General features: G+C 43.0%; 4 protein-coding genes across 4 annotated transcripts in view; 2 read left to right on the top strand and 2 right to left on the bottom strand.

Annotated features, from left to right (window-relative positions):
• Window positions 1-25,024, bottom strand: part of LOC118365743 (zinc finger protein ZFP2-like) — a 426,011-nt gene that overhangs the window by 68,818 nt on the left and 332,169 nt on the right. The gene's annotated exons all lie outside the window — the stretch shown is intronic.
• LOC127914402 (uncharacterized) overlaps window positions 1-25,024 on the bottom strand; it is a 267,695-nt gene that overhangs the window by 77,947 nt on the left and 164,724 nt on the right. The window lies entirely within an intron of this gene.
• Window positions 1-25,024, top strand: part of LOC118365099 (zinc finger protein ZFP2-like) — a 323,918-nt gene that overhangs the window by 297,364 nt on the left and 1,530 nt on the right. The gene's annotated exons all lie outside the window — the stretch shown is intronic.
• LOC118365119 (gastrula zinc finger protein XlCGF17.1-like) lies at window positions 1,264-8,561 on the top strand. The gene is made up of 2 exons (XM_035747077.2): window positions 1,264-2,293; window positions 6,543-8,561. Exons 1-2 carry the CDS (start codon window positions 2,143-2,145, stop codon window positions 7,430-7,432), a joined length of 1,041 nt encoding a protein of 346 aa, XP_035602970.1. The 5' UTR covers window positions 1,264-2,142; the 3' UTR covers window positions 7,433-8,561.

The raw sequence follows: 25,024 nt of genomic DNA, 5'->3' as shown, positions 1-25,024 counted from the left end.
GTGTTGATGAAGGTGCTGCTATAGCAGACGCTATAATGGAACAAGCACACACTGAGGATGTTCAGGAGCCTCCAGACAATCTGAGGCGCTACCCAGAACGAAGGCACCGACCACCAGACAGACTAGACTTATAAACAAACAAACAAAAACGAACTGTTCAAGTTCAAATTAAAAGATGCAAAATAACTACAACAAGTTCTGGGAAATGTTTCAGTTGTGGTTTGGTAAAAGTAACTCTGATTGTATAAGAGAAGGAATGTTATGTTCTGTTAATTACTGATGTCCCCTTTAAGGATGTCGCGCCCTTGGTCATGCGCAGTATTGTTCTATGTTATTCTGGTACTAACTCGTTTGAGTAAATGTGAAGCTCCAGTTCAATTGCTTGTATTCAGAGTCTTTCTTATTACATAAATAAGTACTAAGTGTTAAGACACTACAGATGACATCCCACACCGTAGCAGCATAGCCTTTATGTCATTATTATAGATGACATCCCACACCGTAGCACGTTGCAGCATAGCCTTTATGTCATTATTAGAGATGACATCCCACACCGTAGCACGTAGCAGCACAGCCTTCATGTCATTATTATAGATGACATCCCACACCGTAGCACGCACGTAGCAGCATAGCCTTTATGTCATTATTAGAGATGACATCGCACACCGTAGCACGTAGCAGCATAGCCTTTGTCATTTACTAAACCACTGGCCGTGTTCGAGAGCATCAAATCCATGCTGCATTGTGGGTAAATGGTGACTGGCTGACTGATTTATAAATCATAATGAGTAGTTATTTATCATGCGAGGTGATTTGTGTAGTAACATATTAACACGTTATTGTAGTAACATATTAACACATGTAATAACGCATTCACTGACTGTTGCCTGCCTGTGGCCAAAGCATGATAGAATAGCTTGCACACTGTGTCATAAACCTTCCCCTCCCCCCTGTCTTTCTGTGTATACTAACACTGGTACTACCCCGTACGGGGGGCTGACTGAGATAACATATACACTGAACATAGACACTGAAATTCCTACACACATACACACTCGAACTTCTTCGGGATGGGCTCCAAAGACAAAGAACTCTGTCAAGAACCAATGGGATACGGACACCAGACTGGAGGGGACTGTCAATCACCTACAAGCAACCTACCCGAGGCCAGGACTACCAGAATCTACATGTCATTTAAATGTATAAAATGGACTGCCCATCATGTTTTAGGTCTCTTCTTTCTGACGGTTCCATAAGAACTGGCCGAAAGGAGCCGTGCAGCACGTTTTACCATATATTATTCCGCTATAATAAACGGCCTTTACTATACCATATCCGCCTTGTCCAGAGTCTCAACTTGGTCTCGCTTCTCATATACTTATTCATCAACATTTGTAGATCAATCAGTCGCCTGCAGTGTCGAACCAGCCCAATACCAAACCAATCAGGTGGTTGTTCGATTAAATGAATCTTCAGACGTCGTTGATGACGTGCTGCTGATAAAGTGATACAGGCATTAATTAACACACTGCTTTGAAGTTTACTGCTTGGAGATTTGGACGCATGCCTCGAAGCTCCGGTATCAAACGTAACATCCCTACCGAAAAGTTGACAAAACAAAAAGGAGCAAGGTGGTATGATTTTCAAAAGTCATGCTTTCCTACACGTTAACTTGTTGTCTGAAAATTAAATATACGTTTTACTCAACTGCGTTACCCACTCCAGTCAGCAAATGGCGGTCTGGGAATTTAAGGTTATGCTGTTATTGTGACGTATGATCTAGTGGACGGAACGCTTCTTTCAGCAGCAGCAACAGTTAGTCAGCCACCTCGGTAGCTTGCTAGACAAAATAGCCGAACCAATAAAGCTCTTTAGACGCTTTCGTGTATATTAGCCACTGTGTTTTAAACCCACTTCTGTCATCTAGTTAGTTATCCGTTTTAATTTCATATTTACGGTGTTGTTGTTATTAGTCAGCTAGCGAGCTGGTTAAGTTAGCATTGGCCTAGCTAACATCTCCGACCATGCGGCCAGTAAGCTACTCTCCTTCTAATGAAGAGGAGGCTATCACAATAAAACAAGAAGTAGAGGGTGAAAGAGGAGGAGTATGCAGTTTATGGATTGAAAGAGGAGGAGGGGGAGATGACCGTCCCGTCCAAAAAGGAGGAGGAAGAAGAGGAGGACCCTGGATATCTGGGCCCGGTTTCCCAAACGCATCTTAAGGTGTCCGATGGTTCTAACCGTGCAGTTAGCCATAAGATGGTTTTGAGAAACCGTTCCCTGATAAACACTAGTAAGTATTGTCTTAAAAACAGAGGCTCAAACTCTGCAGTTGTACTGATGTTTGGTGTTAAAGCGGAAATCTGCAATTGCTACATCCATATTGTGACTTTTAAATGATTTATTTATAGCTATTGATTCTTGAAGAGTATAACATGCCTCATGAGCTTAGGTCAACTGTTGTACTCCATCAGATCCCCAAATAAGCTTTTTTTTACTCGAATGTTTAGAAACAATGTAGATCAACACTGTCCAGCCTCAACATGGTTAAAACTATAATGTTGATGGTCAGTCCTTGCATCCATAGGTCTGTCTATGAATTTTGAAAGTAGTTATATTTCTCCAACCCCATAATAATTTTATTACCTAAACAGTGGTGGAATGACAGATTTGTTATTGTTTGAACTGCAGATTGCTGGGTTGTGTGGGTTTTTTAATTAAAAGCAACAAAATGGCTGCCCAGAGGCTTGGTAAACAGCTGAGGGATGGGGGAAGGAGAAGTATAACCACTCTCAAATTCATAGAGAACGATATTGTAGCAACCGTAACCTAACACTAAGCGACCTCATCAAGAAGTTCAGAAATCTTGGTGTAACAGTTATAAGGTGTTGGCTTGACAGTCACTGGACCCAGGTTTGAGTTCAGCTCGGGGCTACCCCCAGAATTCACTACAGGATGAATACAGTGACTGGCCATCCACGAGGTCAAAATGATTGTTTTAAACAGATTGCGGCTATATAGTATATTCTATAATTGCCAGTGTAGATTTCCTGTGGGGGCAAATTATTAGCGCTGTTAAGTCATTGTGTAATATTCAGCCAATTTGTTTCATGCCATTACATTAAAGGCAAGACATACCTAGATTCAATTGCATTCATGAATTGGCTTGAAACCTTTGTTTTAAACCTTCCTCAAAGTTGGTGTCTTGACAGATTTGTAAAAAATGGTTGGTCATTAAACACTTTTTTATTCATTTAAATGTAACCTTTATTTAACTAAGCAAGTCCGTTAAGAACAACATCTTATTTACAATGACTACCTACCCCGGACGACGCTGGGCCAATTGTGAGCCACCCTATGGGACTCCCAATCACTCCCGGTTGTGATACATCCTGGATTTGATCCACTCCTCAAGCACTGATATGCAGTGTCCGCTGCGCCACTCGGGAGCCCCAAAATCATGTTCTACTGTTGTCCCCAACTAAAATACATCTTGGTCAACCAAGAGTCATCTGTAATTTCTACCAATCGCCCAATGTGTTTTTATAAAATCTATATGTACTGAACATATGATGCTTTAAGCACGCTGTTTGATTAAATAAATAAGACACACAAATGACTAGAGGGGAGCCAGTCATCAATTAGGTGGATTAGGTGTTAGGTGGATTAGGTGGAGCCGGTTAAGAACACATTCTTATTTTCAATGACGGCTTAGGAACAGTGGGTTAACTGCCTTGTTCAGGGGCAGAACGACAGATTTGTACTTTGTCAGCTCGGGGATCCGATCTTGCAACCTTTCGGTTACTAGTCCAACGCTCTAACCACTAGGCTACGCTGCCACCCCAACCTAACCAGAAGAATCTCCCCCCCGCTGCTGGACTTCGTCAATTCTGCCATTCCTGTGTCAGTTAGGAAAGCAAAGGCTAGCTTTTTCAAACAGAAATTTGCATCCTGTAGCTCTAACTCCAAAAAGTTTTGGGACACTAAAGTCTAAGGAGAATAAGAGCACCTCCTCCCAACTGCACTGAGGCTAGGAAACACTAACACCACTGATAAATCCATGATAATCGAGAATTTCAATAAGCTTTTCTCTACGGCTGGCCACGCTTTCCTCCTGGCTACCCCAACCCTGGCCAACAGCTCTGTACCCCCCGCAGCTACTTGCCCAAGCCTCCAAGGGTCTCCTTCACCCAAATCCAGATAGCTGATGTTCTGGAAGAGCTGCAAAACCTTGACCCGTACAAATCAGCTGGGCTAGACAATCTGGACCCTCTCTTTCTAAAATTATCCGCAGCCATTGTTGCAACCCCTATTACTAGTCTGTTCAACCTCTTTCGTATCGTCCAAGATTGTTAAAGATTGGAAAGCTTCAAACGGGGTGACACTCTAGACCCAAACTGTTACAAACCTATATCCATCCTGTCCTTCCTTTCTAAAGTCTTCAAAAGCCAAGTTAATAAAGAGATCACTGACCATTTCGAATCCCACCGTAACTTCTCTGCTGTGCAATCCGGTTTCTGAGCTGGTCATGGGTGCACCTCAGCCACGTTCAAGGTACTAAACGATATCATAACTGCCACCGATAAAACACAGTACTGTGCCGCCATCTTCATCGACCTGGCCTGTTGTCCAGACCTCTGGCAGTCTCTATGGGGGTACCACTGGGTTCAATTCTCGGGCCAACTCTTTTCTCTGTATATATCAGCGATGTCGCTCTTGCTGCGGATGATTTCTTGATCCACCTCTACGCAGACGACACCATTCTGTATACATCTGGCCCTTCGTTGGACACTGTGTTAACAAACCTCCAAACGCGCTTCAGTGCCATTCAACACTCTTTCGGGGGCCTCCAACTGCTCTTAAACGCAAGAAAAACTAAATGCATGCTCTTAAACCTATCGCTGCCCGTCCAGCACCACTACTCTGGACGGTTCTGACAGAATATGTGAACAACTTAAATAACTAGGTGTCTGGTTAGACTGTAAACTCTCCTTCCAGACTCAAATAAAGCATCTCCAATCCAAAATTAAATCTAGAATCAGCTTCCTATTTTGCAACAAAGCCTCCTTTGCTCACGCTGCCAAACATACCCTTGTAAAACTGACTATCCTACCGATCCTTGACTTCGGCAATGTCAAATACAATATAGCCTCCAACACTCTACTCAGCAAACTGGATGGAGTCTATCACAGTGCCATCCGATTTGTCACCAATACCCCATATAACACCCACCACTGCGACCTGTATGCTCTCATTGGCTGGCCCTCGCTAAATATTCTTCACCAACCCACTGGCTCCAGGTCATCTATAAGTCTTTGCTAGGTAAAGCTCCACCTTAACTCAGCTCACTGGTCACCATAGCAACACCCACCCGTAGCACGCGCTCCAGCAGGTATATCTCACTGGTCATCCCCAAAGCCAACACCTCCTTTGGCCGCCTTTCTTTCCAGTTCTCTGCTGCCAATGACTGGAACGAATTGCAAAAATTGCTGAAGTTGGAGACATTTATCTCCCTCACTAACTTTAAGCATCAGCTATCTGAGCAGCTTACCGATCGCTGCAGCTGTACACAGCCCATCTGTAAATAGCCCATCCAACTACCTACCTCATCCCCATGTTTTATTTACTTTTTTTGGTCTTTTGCACACCAGTATTTCTACTTGCACATCATCATCTGCACATCCATAATTCCAGTGTTAATTTGTAATTACTTCGCTACTATGGCCTATTTATTGCCTTTCCTCCTTACTCCATTTGCACACACTGTATATAGATTTTTATATTGTGTTATTGACTGTACGTTTGTTTATCCCACGTGTAACTGTTGTTTTTTTGCCACACTGCTTTGCTTTGTCTTGGCAAGGTCGCAGTTGTAAATGAGAACTTGTTCTCGACTGGCCTACCTGGTTAAATACAATTTTAAAAATAAATATCTGAACTTTATTGACAACACCCAAATGGATACTGTCATTAACGCGTTTTTTCAATAATTACACATCTTAATACTGTAGCAAACAGGACATTCAAACAAGCCTTACAATTATAATCCAAAGTAGTGTGAAATGTACTCATAAGCAACCTGGAAATGGAGGTTACTCCCCTGAGTTTTTTCACATTCAGAATACATTGTAAAAAAGTCAAATCTTTGCTCACCATTTTTGCTCCAGGCAGATATAGTACATCCATAACTATCGGTTTCCTCATTAGCAGGGAGAAGTTTCTGCAATCAAATTGCCATCGTGCCGCAATTTTAGCAAACACAAAGGGGCCTATATTGGAGACCAAAAGACTTCTGGCACACTGCTTAGTTTCAACAACATGAATATCTTACTTCTAGCCTACAATCTTTGATGTCACTACTTATGTGAAAACAAGACAAAATGACTATTCTTGCTCATTTTAAGGCAAATGTCAAATAATTTTAACATCCATTACAGACTTCAATTGTTGTCGAACATTATGGCTACGCTGTTGGCATCATCTTTTACAGTGGATTACCGCTGTTGTGGGCCTTTAATCATCCGTCTTTGTTGTTCACACAGGAGAGATACAGGACTATCGTGGATCCTCTGGGGAGCCTGAACAACCTCATGATGCTGATGAGGCAGAGAAGAGTCTCTCCACATCAGGACATGTCAAGAAACACCTGCAGAGACCCACTGGGAAGAGAACTCACTGCTGCTCTGACTGTGGGAAGAGATTCACCTCCTCATCAGGCATTAAAATTCATCATAGAATCCACACAGGAGAGAAGCCTTATAGCTGTGGTCAATGTGGGAAGAGTTTTTCTACTTCTAGATATCTGACTATACACCAGAGAACACACACAGGAGAGAAACCATATAGCTGTGGTCAATGTGGGAAGAGTTTTGCTAGATCAAACATTCTGACATTCCACCAGAGAATACACACAGGAGAGAAACCTTATAGCTGTGACCAATGTGGGAAGAGTTTTACTTCATCTAGCAGTCTTATTGTACACCAGAGAACACACACAGGAGAGAAACCTTACAGTTGTGATCAATGTGGGAAGAGTTTTACTTCATCTAGTGGTCTTATTGTACACCAGAGAACACACACAGGAGAGAGACCTTATAGCTGTGATCAATGTGGGAAGAGTTTTAATTCATCTAGCTGTCTTACTGTACACCAGAGAACACACACAGGAGAGAAACCGTTTAACTGTGATCAATGTGGGAAGAGTTTTACTACTTCGAGCTATCTGACTCTACACCAGAGAACACACACAGGAGATAAACCTTTTAGTTGTGGTCAATGTGGGAATAGATTTGCGACATCTGGTTCTCTGACTGTACACCAAAGAACACACACAGGAGAGAAACCTCATAGCTGTAATCAATGTGGGAAGAGATACTCTGATAAAAGATCTCTTATTAAACATCAGAAAATACATGAAGGAGTTGTTTCATGATATCAATGAATTAATGTTTTAACATCGTAGGAGTATTTTTATGATGTCACAATGAAGCTTTAAACGTTTGCCCCCTTATCAATTGATTTCAACATGATATGGATATTAGCCCCAGCTGCAATATACAGGCTCTGAAATGAAATAGTTACTATTTATGAGATTTAACAAAAAGTGACTAACAAAAAAAAGGTTTGTTAGCTCGTTAGTCAGTATGTGTTAAACCTGTGCTGACTTGTCCATCTCGTTAGTGGGAAGGTGTTTCACCTGAGCTGGTCCAGGTTCTATTTAATAGTGTCTGGGCCAGTGCTCCAGTTGTCTTGATAGATGTAGAGAGTCAACACCTTCAGTTGCTCAACTTTTTTGGTTTGCTTCCTGTCTTTCAGTTTGTTTTGGGTTTTTCTTTTGTTTTCCTCTTGGGCAGATTTAGTGGGTCTCATGGTGGGTGTCTTTTAGGTCCCAGTTGTTGTTACTAGTCAACTTTCAGTGAACACCATAGTGTCTATCGGAACCCCTCCTAAAAAACAAGTTATGTTTTGGGTTGGATGTAGCATATTGTTAATATTTTAATCAATGGCATTTCCTTACAATGCTCATTAGTCTTTCAGTTGTTAGTCTTCTGTTTTTTATTCTCATTGTTTTGCATCCATGTCTGAAATGTGCTGTATAAATAAAGCTTGATATGGTTTGAACATATTGCAAAAACAAATTAACCCAATGAATGATCAATCAACAGACTCTTGGTCCATCTTAGTATGAAAAACAGTATATTCCCACTTTTCCAGCCTGCTAAAGGCGAGGTGGAGTGGTAAACACCACCCCTGGCTCTACCAGGGGCTTGAGGTGGTCTCCCACAGCTCTGCTTATGTCATGTTCTGTGGCTTTGCCGTTCCATTTCTTGACTGCCCCTGCAACACATTTAGTCATATTAAATAAAACAAGATATGGAGCATCTAAGGCCTCAGTTACCCCTGGAACCTAAATGTGACTTCTGTCATCTGATCATTCCAAGCTGCATTAGGTCTGGATGCACAAAAGTCACAATATGCTGCATTATGTTTAGATCAGCCAGGATGGGCATTGTGTTCCGAATTTGAGTCTGGCCACCAAATATGCATAAACAATGTAAAAGATGGGGTGAATGAGTGGGGAAAAGTATATTTTACACAAATTACCTTCATAATATCAAAATACAAATGCATGTGCCTGACGGTAAAATTAACTTTCATACAGCCGAAAGGGGTGAGAAATTACACCAATATCAGTGGACAGTTTGCACTAATGTAAATAAACATGGATGATGGAACATATTACCTTCTGCTTATGTGATGAACCGCTAAGGGGACATAAATATTTACCATCTAAACCATGTGTGACCTTTCACCTCTCTGGCTGTAGAAGTGTTCTTCCTAACCAGTCCCTCAACAGCTCTCTGACTGAGCTCCACCCTCACTGGGTCTTCAGAGGAGAGGAAGGCTGAGGAGGGATGGAAGGATGAATGGATCAGTCAGTTATTAAAGTAGGACGTCCATAGCCCATTGAAGTTGATATTTAAAATGGTTAAGGTAGGGGTTAAGGTCAGGGTTTAGGGTAGAGATTTCCCAAGGATCCCTGATAGCATTGACCATTGTGCATTCTTCTGTCTCTTTTACATAGCAGGTGTAAAATAAACAGACACGGCAAGTAGACACGCAGTGCATTATGGTCATTGTAATGTAAAAATAGCATCTAATTTTCCCAATTTGTTTGTGGGGTTGTTTGAGAATAATGTGATTGTCAGCCCTAACAAACCATTCTAGCACCTCACCAGGCTCTGTAAATGGCTTCCTTTGATGAAGTGTTCCTTCTATTCCAGGGGACTGCAGAGGAACTTCATTGATTCCACTCCTTCATCAATACAAACAGTGAACATCTGAAATTCACCCTCACCTTTGATGGCATGAAACAAGTTATCTGGACAATTTGATTAAAAGGGAGGGGGGTGGCTTTAGCACAGACCTATACAGGAAGCCGACGGGCATAAATTCCCTGTTACTCCGGGACAGCTTCCACCCTACACCCCTAAAAAAAGATCCTCCCCATCAGCCAATACAGTCGCATACACAGGATTTGTAGTACACATAGTGACTATGACAAACAAGCCGACTGTCTGGATGAGTGTTTCAGTCAGTTGGGTTACCCAGAGGAATGGCTGGATGAGTGTTTCAGACAGCGGGGTTACCCAGAGGAATGGCTGGATGAGTGTTTCAGACAGCGGGGTTACCCAGAGGAATGTCTGGATGAGTGGAATCAGAGGAATGGCTGGATGAGTGTTTCAGAGACAGAGGAATGGCTGGATGAGTGTTAGCGGGGTTACCCAGAGGAATGGCTGGATGAGTGTTTCAGACAGCAGAGGAATGGCTTGATGAGTGTTTCAGACAGCAGAGTTACTCAGAGAAGGAATGTTACTCAGAGGAATGGCTGGATGAGTGTTTCAGACAGCGGAGTTACTCAGGAATGTCTGGATGAGTGTTTCAGACAGCGGAGTTACTCAGGAATGTCTGGAAGAGTGTTTCAGACAGAGGAATGGCTGGATGAGTTACTCGGAGTTACTCAGGAATGTCTGGATGAGTGTTTCAGACAGAGGAATGTCTGGATGAGTTTTACAGAGGAATGTCAGCGGGGTTACCCAGAGGAATGTCTGGATGATGTTACCTCGGAGGAATGTCTGGAAATGAGTGTTTCAGACAGCGGGGTTACCCAGAGGAATGGCTGGATGAGTGTTTCAGACAGCGGGGTTACCAGAGGAATGTCTGGATGAGTGTTTCAGACAGCGGGTTACCCAGAGGAATGTCTGGATGAGTGTTTCAGACAGCGGGGTTACCCAGAGGAATGTCTGGATGAGTGTTTCAGACAGAGGAATGTCTGGGAGTGTTTCAGTTACTCAGAGGAATGGCTGGATGAGTGTTTCAGACAGCGGAGTTACTCAGAGGAATGTCTGGAATGTCAGAGGAATGGATGAGTGTTTCAGACAGCAGGGTTACCCAGAGGGAGTTACTCAGGAATGTCTGGATGAGTGTTTCAGACAGAGGAAGCTGGGAGTGTTCAGACAGCAGGGTTACCCACTCAGAGGAATGGAAATGTCTGGATGAGTGTTTCAGAACAGTGTTTCAGACAGGAGTTACTCAGAGGAATGCTGGATGAGTGTGTTTCAGAGGACTGGATGAGTGTTTCAGACAGCGGGGTTACTCAGAGGAATGTCTGGATGAGTGTTTCAGACAGCGGAGTTACTCAGGAATGTCTGGATGAGTGTTTCAGACAGCGGGGTTACCCAGAGGAATGTCTGGATGAGTGTTTCAGACAGCGGGGTTACTCGGAGGAATGTCTGGATGAGTGTTTCAGACAGCGGTGTTACTCAGAGGAATGGCTGCATGACGCAAGTGATCGTTATAAAAATCCAGTGGTGGAAAAAGTACCCAATTGTCATACTTGTCATTTTAATTTTGTAACTATTAAACAAAAACATAACTGTTTGTCCTCATATGTAACCAAATCGTGGCTACGACTAAGTTAATAGGTCTTTAACCACATTGTGTTGTTACACTGGTGAGTAAAAACTCATGCTTCCTACACTTTAACTTTTTGTCTGAAAATAAAATATACATTGTACTCACCTGAATTAAATATCAGCAACTACCTAACTTAATATTATCTAGCTATCTATTTATCACTGTAAAAAACAAACTCCAAATGCATTTGTAGGTAGCTCGCTAACAGCCATGGAGGAGGGTGAAAGGATAGCAGCCCCAACTGTCAGTGAGAGAGGAGGCTATTCTGGATAGGGCAGGTACTTTTGTGTTGTTCCTGTCCCTAGAAGTGAGGACGGAGATAATAGTAACATAATATTCAGTGTGGTGTAATTTGACTATAATGAAGTCTGTTTCTTGTGAGGTTTTCTGTCCTCAGATAAAGAGCGCTATGAAAGCCAGTCAACATATGAAGAGGTCCCAATGAAGAGCAGAGGTTCTCAGTCCTGGGGACTCAGAGGCACATTGTTGTTTTTGTCTCAGCACTGCACAGCTGATTCAAATGATTAACTCACCATCAAGCTTCAAGTGGTATTTATGTATTTATTTGTGATGTCATCCTTGATATGATCCTGTTATTGTCAAATGCTACACATGCATATATTTGTGCCCATGTGTCTATCAATCCAATGTCATGATTTGTTTGTACACCATAGACTACACTATGCACAACCAGAGGCTCTTTTAAGAGCAATTCACATTGCAATGAGAGTTTTCTTCCATTTACTTAGCTATGTCAACTGCAGTTATTCAGTTCCCAATTTCTCTCCCTTTGATTTCTACGTCTCATGTGAGGGTGCTGTTTAGGTAAGGGTGTGATGTCTGTGCAAAAACAATACAGGCTATTTTAAATCACCCATACTGAAAGAATGTAGAACAATTAGACACCCTATAACCCACACCTACACACTCATGTATCAATCTGATTGATGGATTGCGTTGTGCATTAAGCAGGTACAGTAAGCAGGATTGTGTGGCCCCTTCCACCTTCAAAGAATAGGCAAGAGGGCCAACCATGGAGAATAGTAAGACACTTCATTATTTCTATAACTACGCTATATTGTTTGTCCGTTCATGTTTTTCAGCATGAAGTCCTCTGCAGCCACTTAGTGTGGTGTGGACACCAGGTGAGGCCACACACAGATTCCTGTTGAAAACTGTCACTTTAACTACCTTATTTAATCAATAACAGTCTCTCTCCTTCACTTCATCCCTCTCTCCCCTTCTTCCTAAATCCTCTAGGTTATATCAGCTGTGTCGGTGAACCCCTCCTGCATCTGAACTGGCTACATAGAGGACACAGCATGATCAGAGGTGAGAGGTCACTTGGTCAGGTCAACAGGAAGTATTATTAAAGAGATGCAGTATTCCCAGAGTTAATGATCCAAGGTCAGTTTATATTATACAGGAAGTATTATTAAAGGGATGCTTTACATTGAAATACAGATAGAGATGCAGTAGTCCCAGAGTTAATGATCCAAGGTCAGTTTTGCATTTCACCTCCTGATTGATGACTAACAATGTCAGAATAAAAAATAAAAAGACAAGGCTTAATTAAACATGCTCTCTCTCTCCATCTGTAGGTATGTTTTGATGTGAGAGGATGCCAACCCCCAGCCCCATCATCACCACCTCATCTGCTTTTAAGATAACCTTTGGGCTGACGAGAGACACTATTATGTAATTGTGATGAATTGAGAGACTATTTAGGAAGCACTGTGATTCCCCCAATTACCTCTTTCTGTCTTTTACACCTCTTTCTTCCTCTGTTTTTATAATGCACAACAGGTGTGCATTGAAGGACATATTGAACTTGTATTTTTTTACACTTTTTAATTTACCTTTATTTTACTAGGCAAGTCAGTTAAGAACAAATTCTTATTTTCAATGACAGTGGGTTAACTGCCTGTTCAGGGGCAGAACGACAGATTTGTACCTTGTCAGCTCGGGGATTCGAACTTGCAACCTTTTGGTTACTAGTCCAACGCTCTAACCACTAGGCTACCCTGCCACCCCACACTTGGATAATGAACTTTTCAATAAAGCGTTTCACATTCTCTACTGGTTGAAATGAAGTGTAATTTTATGAAATACTCCACCTATCCTGTGTTTATCAGATCAATGCAGATGAAGGGCATTAGATGTTGTGATGAACCGGTGTTAGAGTATTTACATGATGCATAGGAAGTGTAGTGTTTTTTTAACATTACATTTCTGTATATATGAATTAACTAGTTAAATCCTGTTTCTAGTCTATTAGTTACAATGTGTAACCATTGATGTCCCAGAACCAAGATTGGTAAAGTGTATAATTGTAATACATACATGCAGACACGGCGTCATTCAAAGACTGGAATTTGATGCTCCTGGTATTGGATATGACTGAAAAATAATCTCAAACTGCACATTAATTTGCCAAGGTTGAGTACATGATCAGTGAATATGTTAAATGTACAGGATACAATGTGGGGATCTCATGGTAATAACTCCATGTATATACGACTTGAATCCTTGGCACAACATGATATTATATTCTACTCAATCCATAGGTTTAATTCATGTCATTCAGGCTGTTTTGAAGTTGATACAACTGGCTATGAGAGCTGAGGTTCATAGCTAGGTTCTGAACTAATATGTATACCAAATGTTTGGGTCCATACATCGATCGGCTAGATAGCTAGCTACACATCCATAGGCATACAGGGATTTTAATCATCCACTCCACACAAAAAGCAAGAACATAGCTCGCTACGTTATTTAATCTATCTGCATGGCAAATATCAGCAAGGCAAGCTTACAAAAATGTACATTTAATTTGCAGTAAATTCTTCAGCTAGCTAGATTCTATACATCCACTGTTTCACAAAATGACAGCCTGGTTTGCTGGTTGTTTCAGGAGTTCCTAAAACAACCAGAAGTACAATTTCATACTCATGTCACAACACCCATAATGCTAGCTGGCTAATGTTAGCTAGTCAGCTAGTTAGCTAGTCAGCTAGCTGGCTAATGTTAGCTAGTCAGCTAGCTGGATAATGTTAGCTAGCCAGCTATCTGGCTAATGTTAGCTAGTCAGCTAGCTTGCTAAATCTCGATTTTCATAAATGAACTTAATGCCAAAAAAAAAGCATAATCGTTTGTCTCTACATTAACTAACATTCCTGTCAACTGTACATGTTTTTTGCATGATTCGTTATGACGTTATAATCCCTTACATTTGCTTCCATCCTAGTATTTCTGTCCGCCATCTTTGGTTCAGTTCTGTGTAGGGGTACCCCTCTCTCCTAGTATTTCTGTCCACCATCTTTGATCCAGTTCAGTTCTGTGTAGGGGTACACTTCTGTCCTAGCATTTCTGTCCGCCATCTTTGATCCAGTTCAGTTTTGTGTAGGGGTACACTTCTATCCTAGTATTTCGGTCCGCGATCTTTGATCCAGTTCAGTTCTGTGTAGCGGTACCCCTCTCTCCTAGTATTTCTGTCCACCATCTTTGATCCAGTTCAGTTCTGTGTAGGGGTACCCCTCTCTCCTAGTATTTCTGTCCGCAATCTTTGATCCAGTTCAGTTCTGTGTCGGGGTACCCCTCTCAAAATATTGACTGGAATTTATTTATTTAGGGTTGCTAATGAATATTTTCGGCGTAGTGACGTCTCTGATTCGTCACCGAACCAATAAAGCTCTTTAAACACTTTAGTGTATTTTAGCCTCTTTGTGTTTTAAACCCACTTCTGTCGTCTAGTTTGTTATCCGATTTAATTTCATATTTACTGTGTTGTTATTATTCAGCTAGCGGGCTGGTTAAGTTAGCATTAGCCTAGCTAGCTAGCTAACACCCCTGACTATGCGGTCACTAAGCTACTCTCCTTCTAAAGACGGAGGAAGAGGGTCTGTAGCTAAAGAGGGTCTGTAGCTAAACGTTGTCGTGAAAGAGGAGGCAGAGAAGGATGTCCCAATACATAAACAAGTCGAGGATGAGGCTGTTAGAGTGAAAGAAGAAGAGAAAGACGTTTCAGTTAAAGAAGAGGAAAACGCGTTCAGAGTTAAAGAGGAGGATGTTACAGTAAAATAAGAGGAGGAAGAGAAAGAGGAGGATGCTGTTTTGGAGTGAAAGAGGAGGAGGGGGAGATTACTGACACATTGGAAGAAGAGGAGGATGAAGAGGAGGAAACTGGATATCTGGATATCTGTTTCCCAAAGACATGTTAAGGCATCCAATGGTTCTAATGATGAACGGGCCCTGGTTAACACTAGTAAGTACTGTCTTAAAAACAGAGGCACAAACTCTGCAGTTGTTGCACTGGTGTTTGGTGTTAAAGGGGAAATATGCAATAGCTACATCCATATTTAGACTTATTTATTTATAGCAATTGATTCTTGAAGAATATAACACATGCCTCGTGAGCTTAGTTCAACTGTTGTACCCCATCAGAACCCCAATTAAGCTTTTTTTACTCCAATGTTTAGAAACAATGTAAACCAACACTGTATAGCCTCAACATGGTTAAAACTATAATTGATAGTTGATATCATGGATGGTCAGTCCTTTCATCCATAGGTCTGTCTATGAATTTGAAAGTAGTTACATTACTCCAGGCCCATGATCATCTTATTACCAAAACAGTGGTAGAATTACAGCTTTGTTATTGTTTGAACTGCAGTTTGGTTGATTTGATTGTGTGGCTTTTTTAAAGGGGCACCTTAGGATTTTAACAGCAACAAAATGGCTGTCCAGAGACTTGGTTTGGCGAACAGCTGAGGGATGGGTGAAGGAGAAATGTAACCACTCTCAAATTCATAGAGAAAGCTATTGTATCAACCGTAACCTAAAACCTAGCGACCTTGTCAAGAGGTTCAGACATCTTGGTGTAACAGTTATAAGGTGTTGGCTTGACAGTCGCTGGACCCAGGTTTGAGTCCAGCTCAGGGCTACCCCTAGAATTCACTACACTATGAATACAAGGACTGGCCATCCATAAGGTCAAAATTATAGTTTTACACATATGTCAAGGCTATACAGTGCTTGTTTCTCAAACAGTGGCATATTATTATTAATTAAATTATTATTAAAGTGCTCTGAACAAATTAAGGGAATTGTTCACAAACATTGGCACATCCTAAAATCCGATGATAGTCTCGGTAATGTGTTTTCGGACCTTCCCTTGGTCGTATTCTCGCGAGGCAGAAATCTTAGAGACCAATTGGTAAACTCTGATTTACCACCCCAAAATATTCCTGAACAACGTCTATTTGCGCCCCTACTGGATGGAAATTAGAAATGTAATGGCTGTGCTCAATGCAATGGCACTTATAAATGTAGATCCTTCAAACACCCACAAACAGGGAAATCAATCCCAATAAAAGGTGTTATTACGTGCTCCACTAAGGCAGTTATTTATCTTATAACTTGTCCTTGTGGTAAAAATTATGTAGGTAAAAAAAAGCGCTAATTAAAAGTACGTACCTCAGAGCATCGTAGCACCATTAGGTGTAAAAACTTTACTTATCCAGTTGCGGCCCACTTCTTGGGGGCAGGCCACTCGATTTCGTCTCTGCGTTATATTGGCATCGAACATGTCACCCTCCCTAGGAGAGGGGGTGACCTTGAAAATTCATAATGAGGCTGACCATGTTGAAGAAGACCAGATTAGACTCATAATGAGGCCGACCATGTTGAAGAAATACCAGATTAGACTCATAATGAGGCCGACCATGTTGAAGGAATACCAGATTAGACTCATAATGAGGCCGACCATGTTGAAGGAGACCAGATTAGACTCATAATGAGGCTGACCATGTTGAAGAAAACCAGATTAGACTCATAATGAGGCCGACCATGTTGAAGGTTACCAGATTAGACTCATAATGAGGCTGACCATGTTGAAGCAGACCAGATTAGACTCATAATGAGACTGACCATGTTGAAGGAGAGCAGATTAGACTCATAATGAGGCTGACCATGTTGAAGGAGAGCAGATTAGACTCATGTTGAGGCTCACCATGTTGAAGGAGACCAGATTAGACTCATAATGAGCCTCACCATGTTGAAGGAGAGCAGATTAGATTTATGTTGAGGCTAACCATGTTGAAGAAAAGCAGATTAGACTCATGTTGAGGCTCATCATGTTGATGGAGACCAGATTAGACTCATGATCAGTGGTGGAAAAAGTACCCAATTGTCATATTTGAGTAAAAGTATAGATACCTTAATAGAAAGTTACTTAGTAAAATACTACTTGAGTAAAGGTCAAAGTATTTGGTTTCAAACATACTTAAGTATCAAAAGTAAAAGTAGGAACAATTTCAAATTCCTTATATTAAGCAAACCAGACGGAACCATTTTCTTGTTTTTTAAATTTATGGATAGCCAGGGGCACACTCCAACACTCAGACATAATTTACAAAAGAAGCATTTGTGTTTAGTGAGTCCGCCAGACCATAGGTAGTAGGGATGACCAGGGATGTTCTCTGTTTTCGAGAGTTCGTCAGGTCAGAGGCAGTAGGGACAACCAGGGATGTTCTCTGTTTAGTGAGTCTGTCAGGTCAGAGGCAGTAGGTACGACCAGGGATGTTCTCTGTTTCCATCAGACTCTATTCTAAAATATTATTTTATTTTTGGAATGTAGTGAAGTAAAAGTAAAAGTTGTCCAAAACAAAAATAGTAAAATAAAGTACAGATTCCACAAAACAACTACGTCAGTAGTTCTTTTACTTAAGTACTTTACACCACTGGTACTGTTACAGCTGCTCTCTCCTTCTCAATGCCATGAACTAAACCAGGTACTGTGTTACAGATGCTCTCTCCTCCTCAATGCAAGGAACTAGGTCCAAATCCCTATCCTCCGTGGTTTCCCTAAACTCACTGAGATGAGGTCCAAGGAGGTGAAGTCTATTAGAGATGGTTTGGTTAACCACATCAGTATCCTTGCCTGAAGACCTGTTAGGTTTCCAAGCACTTTAAATTTGTTGTACATGTTTCATGGAAAGAGACAGCAAAGTTAAGCCCAGTGTGTAGCAGACCCTGTCAGTGTGCCAGGTGGACTTTGGGTTTGATTCAGACCCTGCCAGTGTTCCAGGTGGACATTGAGTTTGATTCAGACCCTGCCAGTGTGCCAGGTGGACATTGGGTTTGATTCAGACCCTGTCAGTGTGCCAGGTGAACATTGGGTTTGTATCAGACCCTGCCAGTGTGCCAGGTGGACATTGGGTTTGATTCAGACCCTGTCAGTGTGCCAGGTGGACTTTGGGTTTGATTCAGACCCTGCCAGTGTGCCAGGTGGACATTGGGTTTGATTCAGACCCTGCCAGCATGGCCATAAATGTATTCCAAGGTCAGTAACTTATAACCACTCACTCTGTGGTGGTTCACCACAGACCTTTCATGCGTAACTAAAAACACCTAAGTATTAGATTTACTGCCATGGTCTAGTATGTCACTGCCTCAGACACCATTCACAATGCTGGCCGAGGTACCAGTAAAACATGACATATTATTTCCCAATTGTAAAAAATTGTTTTATCTCAGTGGGCTTTTCTATTGTTGAGGAATGCAGGAAGTGTTGTAACAGAACTGCCTGATATGTGGGGGAAGGGAAGCTGCTCACTGATTGGCTGTAGTGAAAAGGGTCCCTCCTAAAATATATCACTATTCCAACTGACATGTCAAATTCTCCCACCAAATCTACCACTACTATGCCAAGCCTCCACAGACCCTGTGAACAAATCATTTAACATTCAAATATGTAATTTTAAATATCTCAATTCAATCCAGCTGGGCCTTTTTAACACAGACTGCTGTTCCTGCTTTAGATGTTATGCCTTTGTACAGATCTAGGATCAGTTCTCCTCCACAATGCATATACAGTACCGGTCAATTGTTTGGACACACTGTCGTGGAAATTTCCTGTATTTACCAAATCATGAGAGCAAACCACACACAAGTCAGAGTTATCACAAAGTCCATCTTTACTTATATGAGCTCCATCACAACCCTGTGACTCTCAGATCAATTCAGTGTCTATAAATGAATTCTCTGAGAGTCCCTTACACATTGCAACTGAGATCCTTTATAGCAAAGACACACATAGCCAGACAGCATTGGCCATAATTTATCGTTCAGCTTTGTCTCCTAAACTATGTTATTTTCTCAAACTCAGAACCATAAAACAAATCCTCATATCAACAGGCATATATCACATCCACCCTATCTTGACAAGATCACAGAGACACATTGACTGACACACAGACATTGTGGAGCCAAGAGATACACGCTTGACCTCTCCCCGGCCCAAGTAACTTAGTCTTGACAGAGAACAGATAACTGCAAACCCGGCCACAGTATTATACAAAAATAAACATTCTGATGAGAAGTAACTTACAAACATATGATGAATATAAAACATCTTACCTATGTTACCAACTAATTCTGATTATTCCCCAACAACACCTACAAATTCAATATTTATTCTTTATTTTAACTATTTTCTACATTGTAGAATAATAGTGGAGACATCAAAACTATAAAATAACTCATATGGAATCATGTAGTAACCAAAAAAGTGTTAAACAAATCAAAATATGTTTTATATTCTTCAAGTTCATCATTTTAAAAGGCTAATTGATCATTAGAATACCCTTTTGCAATTATGTTAGCACTGCTGAAAACTGTTGTTCTGATTAAAGAAGCAATAAAACTGTCCTTCTTTAGGCTTGTTGAGTATCTGGAGCATCAGCATTTGTGGGTTCGATTACAGGCTCAAAATGGACAGAAACAAATAACTTTCTTCTGAAACTCCTTAGTCTATTCTTGTTCTGAGAAATTAAGGCTTTTCCATGCGAGAAATTGCCAAGAAACTGAAGATCTCGTACAACACTGTGTACTACCTTCACAGAACAGCGCAAACTGGTCCTAACCAGAATAGAAAGAGGAGTGGGAGGCCCCAGTGCACAACTGAGCAAGAGGACAAGTACATTAGTGTCTAATTTGAGAAACAGATGCCTCACAAGTTTTCAACTGGCAGCTTTATCAAATAGTACAACAACTACAGTCTCAACGTCAACAGTGAAGAGGCGACTCCGGGATGTTGGCCTTCTAGGCAGAGTTGCAAAGACAAATCCATATCTCAGATCGTTTAAAAGAAAAAGGATTAATTCCAAGCATCTGCCTCTAACCATAGGAAGCTCTTTGCCACCTTCTCCTCCCTCCTGAATCCCCCCCCCCCTCCTCCCTCTCTGCAGATGACTTCGTCAACCATTTTGAAAAGAAGGTCGACGACATCCGATCCTCGTTTGCTAAGTCAAACGACACCGCTGGTTCTGCTCACACTGCCCTACCCTATGCTCTGACCTCTTTCTCCCCTCTCTCTCCAGATGAAATCTCGCGTCTTGTGACGGCCGGCCGCCCAACAACCTGCCCGCTTGACCCTATCCCCTCCTCTCTTCTCCAGACCATTTCCGGAGACCTTCTCCCTTACCTCACCTCGCTCATCAACTCATCCCTGACCGCTGGCTACGTCCCTTCCGTCTTCAAGAGAGCGAGAGTTGCACCCCTTCTGAAAAACCTACACTCGATCCCTCCGATGTCAACAACTACAGACCAGTATCCCTTCTCTCTTTTCTCTCCAAAACTCTTGAGCGTGCCGTCCTTGGCCAGCTCTACCGCTATCTCTCTCAGAATGACCTTCTTGATCCAAATCAGTCAGGTTTCAAGACTAGTCATTCAACTGAGACTGCTCTTCTCTGTATCACGGAGGCGCTCCGCACTGCTAAAGCTAACTCTCTCTCCTCTGCTCTCATCCTTCTAGACCTATCGGCTGCCTTCGATACTGTGAACCATCAGATCCTCCTCTCCACCCTCTCCGAGTTGGGCATCTCCGGCGCGGCCCACGCTTGGATTGCGTCCTACCTGACAGGTCGCTCCTACCAGGTGGCGTGGCGAGAATCTGTCTCCTCACCACGCGCTCTCACCACTGGTGTCCCCCAGGGCTCTGTTCTAGGCCCTCTCTTATTCTCGCTATACACCAAGTCACTTGGCTCTGTCATAACCTCACATGGTCTCTCCTATCATTGCTATGCAGACGACACACAATTAATCTTCTCCTTTCCCCTTCTGATGACCAGGTGGCGAATCGCATCTCTGCATGTCTGGCAGACATATCAGTGTGGATGACGGATCACCACCTCAAGCTGAACCTCAGCAAGACGGAGCTCCTCTTCCTCCCGGGAAGGACTGCCTGTTCCATGATCTCGCCATCACGGTTGACAACTCCATTGTGTCCTCCTCCCAGAGCGCTAAGAACCTTGGCGTGATCCTGGACAACACCCTGTCGTTCTCAACTAACATCAAGGCGGTGTCCCGTTCCTGTAGGTTCATGCTCTACAACATCCGCAGAGTACGACCCTGCCTCACACAGGAAGCGGCGCAGGTCCTAATCCAGGCACTTGTCATCTCCCCGTCTTGATTACTGCAACTCGCTGTTGGCTGGGCTCCCTGCCTGTGCCATTAAACCCTACAACTCATCCAGAACGCCGCAGCCCGTCTGGTGTTCAACCTTCCCAAGTTCTCTCACGTCACCCCGCTCCTCCGCTCTCTCCACTGGCTTCCAGTTGAAGCTCGCATCCGCTACAAGACCATGGTGCTTGCCTACGGAGCTGTGAGGGGAACGGCACCTCAGTACCTCCAGGCTCTGATCAGGCCCTACACCCAAACAAGGGCACTGCGTTCATCCACCTCTGGCCTGCTCGCCTCCCTACCACTGAGGAAGTACAGTTCCCGCTCAGCCCAGTCAAAACTGTTCGCTGCTCTGGCCCCCCAATGGTGGAACAAACTCCCTCACGACGCCAGGACAGCGGAGTCAATCACCACCTTCCGGAGACACCTGAAACCCCACCTCTTCAAGGAATACCTAGGATAGGGTAAGTAATCCTTCTCACACCCCCCCCCCTAAAAAGATTTAGATGCACTATTGTAAAGTGGCTGTTCCACTGGATGTCATAAGGTGTATGCACTGTATGCACCAATTTGTAAGTCGCTCTGGATAAGAGCGTCTGCTAAATGACTTAAATGTAATGTAAATGTGAAAGCCTTGGCCAAGTCGATGAAGACGGCTGCAAAGTACTGTCTTTTATCGATGGCGGTTATGATATCGTTTAGTACCTTGAGCGTGGCTGAGGTGCACCCAAGACCGGCTCGGAAACCAGATTGCACAGCGGAGAAGGTACGGTGGGATTCGAGATGGTCAGTGACCTGTTTGTTGACTTGGCTTTCGAAGACCTTAGATAGGCAGGACAGGATGGCTAGAGGTCTGTAACAGTTTGGGTCCAGGGTATCTCCCCCTTTGAAGAGGGGGATGACTGTGGCAGCTTTCCAATCCTTGGGGATCTCAGACGATATGAAAGAGAGGTTGAACAGGCTGGTAATAGGGGTTGCGACAATGGCGGCAGATAGTTTCAGAAATAGAGGGTCCAGATTGTCAAGCCCAGCTGATTTGTACGGGTCCAGGTTTTGCAGCTCTTTCAGAACATCTGCTATCTGGATTTGGGTAAAGGAGAACCTGGAGATGCTTGGGCGAGTAGCTGCGGGGGGGGCTGTTGGCTGAGGTTGGAGTAGCCAGGAGGAAGGCATGGCCAGCCGTTGAGAAATGCTTGTTGAAGTTTTCGATAATCATGGATTTATCGGTGGTGACAGTGTTACCTAGCCTCAGTGCAGTGGGCAGCTGGGAGGAGGTGCTCTTGTTCTCCATGGACTTTACAGTGTCCCAGAACTTTTTGGAGTTAGAGCTACAGGATGCAATTTTCTGCCTGAAGAAGCTGGCCTTTGCTTTCCTGACTGACTGCGTGTATTGGTTCCTGACTTCCCTGAACAGTTGCATATCGCAGGGACTATTCGATGCTATTGCAGTCCGCCACATGATGTTTTTGTGCTGGTCGAGGGCAGTCAGGAGTGAACCAAGGGCTATATCTGTTCTTAGTTCTGCATTTTTTGAACGGAGCATGCTTATCTAAAATTGTGAGGAAGTTACTTTAAAAGAATGACCAGGTATCCTCAACTGACGGGATGAGGTCAATATCCTTCCAGGATACCCGGGCCAGGTCGATTAGAAAGGCCTGCTCGCAGAAGTGTTTTAGGGAGCGTTTGACAGTGATGAGGGGTGGTCGTTTGACTGCGGATCCGTAGCGGATACAGGCAATGAGGCAGTGATCGCTGAGATCCTGGTTGAAGACAGTGGAGGTGTATTTGGAGGGCCAGTTGGTCAGGATGATGTCTATGAGGGTACCCTTGTTTACAGATTTAGTGTTGTACCTGGTGGGTTTCTTGATGATTTGTGTGAGATTGAGGGCATCCAGCTTAGATTGTAGGACTGCCGGGGTGTTAAGCATATCCCAGTTTAGGTCACCTAACAGAACAAACTCTGAAGCTAGATGGGGGGCGATCAATTCACAAATGGTGTCCAGGGCACAGCTGGGAGCTGAGGGGTGTCGGTAGCAGGCGGCAACAGTGAGAGACTTATTTCTGGAGAGAGTAATTTTTAAAATTAGTAGTTCGAACTGTTTGGGTAATGGACCTGGAAAGTATGATTACTTTGCCGGCTATCTCTGCAGTAGACTGCAACTCCTCCCCCTTTGGCAGTTCTATCTTGATGGAAAATGTTATAGTTGGGTATGGAAATCTGCTAAAGCAGTGAGTAAAACAAACTTCTGATGTTGACATGCATGAAACCAAGGCTTTTTCGATCACAGAAGTCAACAAATGAGGGTGCCTGGGGACATGCAGGGCCTAGGTTTACCTCCACATCACCCGCGGAACAGAGGAGTAGTAATATGAGGGTGCGGCTAAAGGCTATCAAAACTGGTCGCCTAGAGCGTTGGCGACAAAGAATTAAAGGAGCAGATTTCTGGGCGTGGTAGAATATATTCAGGGCATAATGCGCAGACAGGGGTATGGTGGGGTGCGGGTACAGCGGAGGTAAGCCCAGGCACTGGGTGACAATAAGAGAGGTTGTATCTCTGGACATGCTGTTTGTAATGGGTGAGGTCACCGCATGTGTGGGAGGTGGGTCAAAGGAGGTATCAGAGGTATGAAGAGTGGAACTAGGGGCTCCATTGTAAACTAAAACAATGATAACTAACCTGAACAACAGTATACAAGGCATATTGACATTTGAGAAAGACATACAGCGAGGCATACAGTAATTGCAGGTGTTGATTGGGAGAGCTAGCTAAAACAGCAGGTGAGACAACAGCTAATCAGCTAGCACAACAACAGCAGGTAAAATGGCGTTGACTAGGCAGAGGGTCGGATTAACTACACACAGAGCCTGAGTGCGGCTGGGGCTGACAGATAAAAACAAACAAACAGAATGGAGTACCGTGATTAATGGACAGTCCAGCAGGCATCAGCTATGTAGCCAAGTGATCAGTGTCCAGCAGGCATCAGCTATGTAGCCAAGTGATAAATGTCCAGCAGGCATCAGCTATGTAGCCAAGTGATCACAGCATCAACATACATTATTGTTTCATTCAATTTCACATAAGGATATTTCATATTTTCAAGTTCAGAAGTCAGAACCCATCACCTGCTATGTAAAAGAGACAGAAGAATCCACAATGGTCAATGCTATCCGGGATCCTTGGGAAATCCCTACAATAACCCCAAACCTTAACCATTTTAAATGTCAACTTCAATGGGCTAGGGACGTCGCAAGGATGTATCTCTACCTGAAAATACATGATCTAAGTGATTGATAGTTGGTATTCAGCAGTCATTAAGCCTTAATTACTTTAATGAACTACTAAAATAGTGATTTTGTCAGAAAGCAGCTTTACACTTTGAGTGACTGATCCTTCCATCCGTCCTCAGCCTTCCTCTCCTCTGAAGACCCAGTGAGGGTGGAGCTCAGTCAGAAAGCTGTTGAGGGACTGATTAGGAAGAACACCTCTACAGCCAGAGCGGTGAGAGGTCGCAGATGGTAAATATTTATGTCCCCTTACGGTTCATCACGTAAGAAAAAGGTAATATGTTCCATCATCTATGTTTA

The sequence above is a fragment of the Oncorhynchus keta genome, chromosome 32 (assembly GCF_023373465.1).
Source record: "Oncorhynchus keta strain PuntledgeMale-10-30-2019 chromosome 32, Oket_V2, whole genome shotgun sequence".
Lineage (NCBI taxonomy): Eukaryota > Metazoa > Chordata > Actinopteri > Salmoniformes > Salmonidae > Oncorhynchus > Oncorhynchus keta.
This window is presented reverse-complemented; position numbering and strand designations above follow the sequence as displayed.

Bases quoted from the DNA above. Each gene is read 5' to 3' on its own strand.
- LOC118365119 (XM_035747077.2), top strand. From the start codon at position 2,143: ATGACCGTCCCGTCCAAAAAGGAGGAGGAAGAAGAGGAGGACCCTGGA. The intron at 2,294-6,542 runs GTAAGTATTGTC...TTGTTCACACAG, and splicing joins CCGTTCCCTGATAAACACTA to GAGAGATACAGGACTATCGT.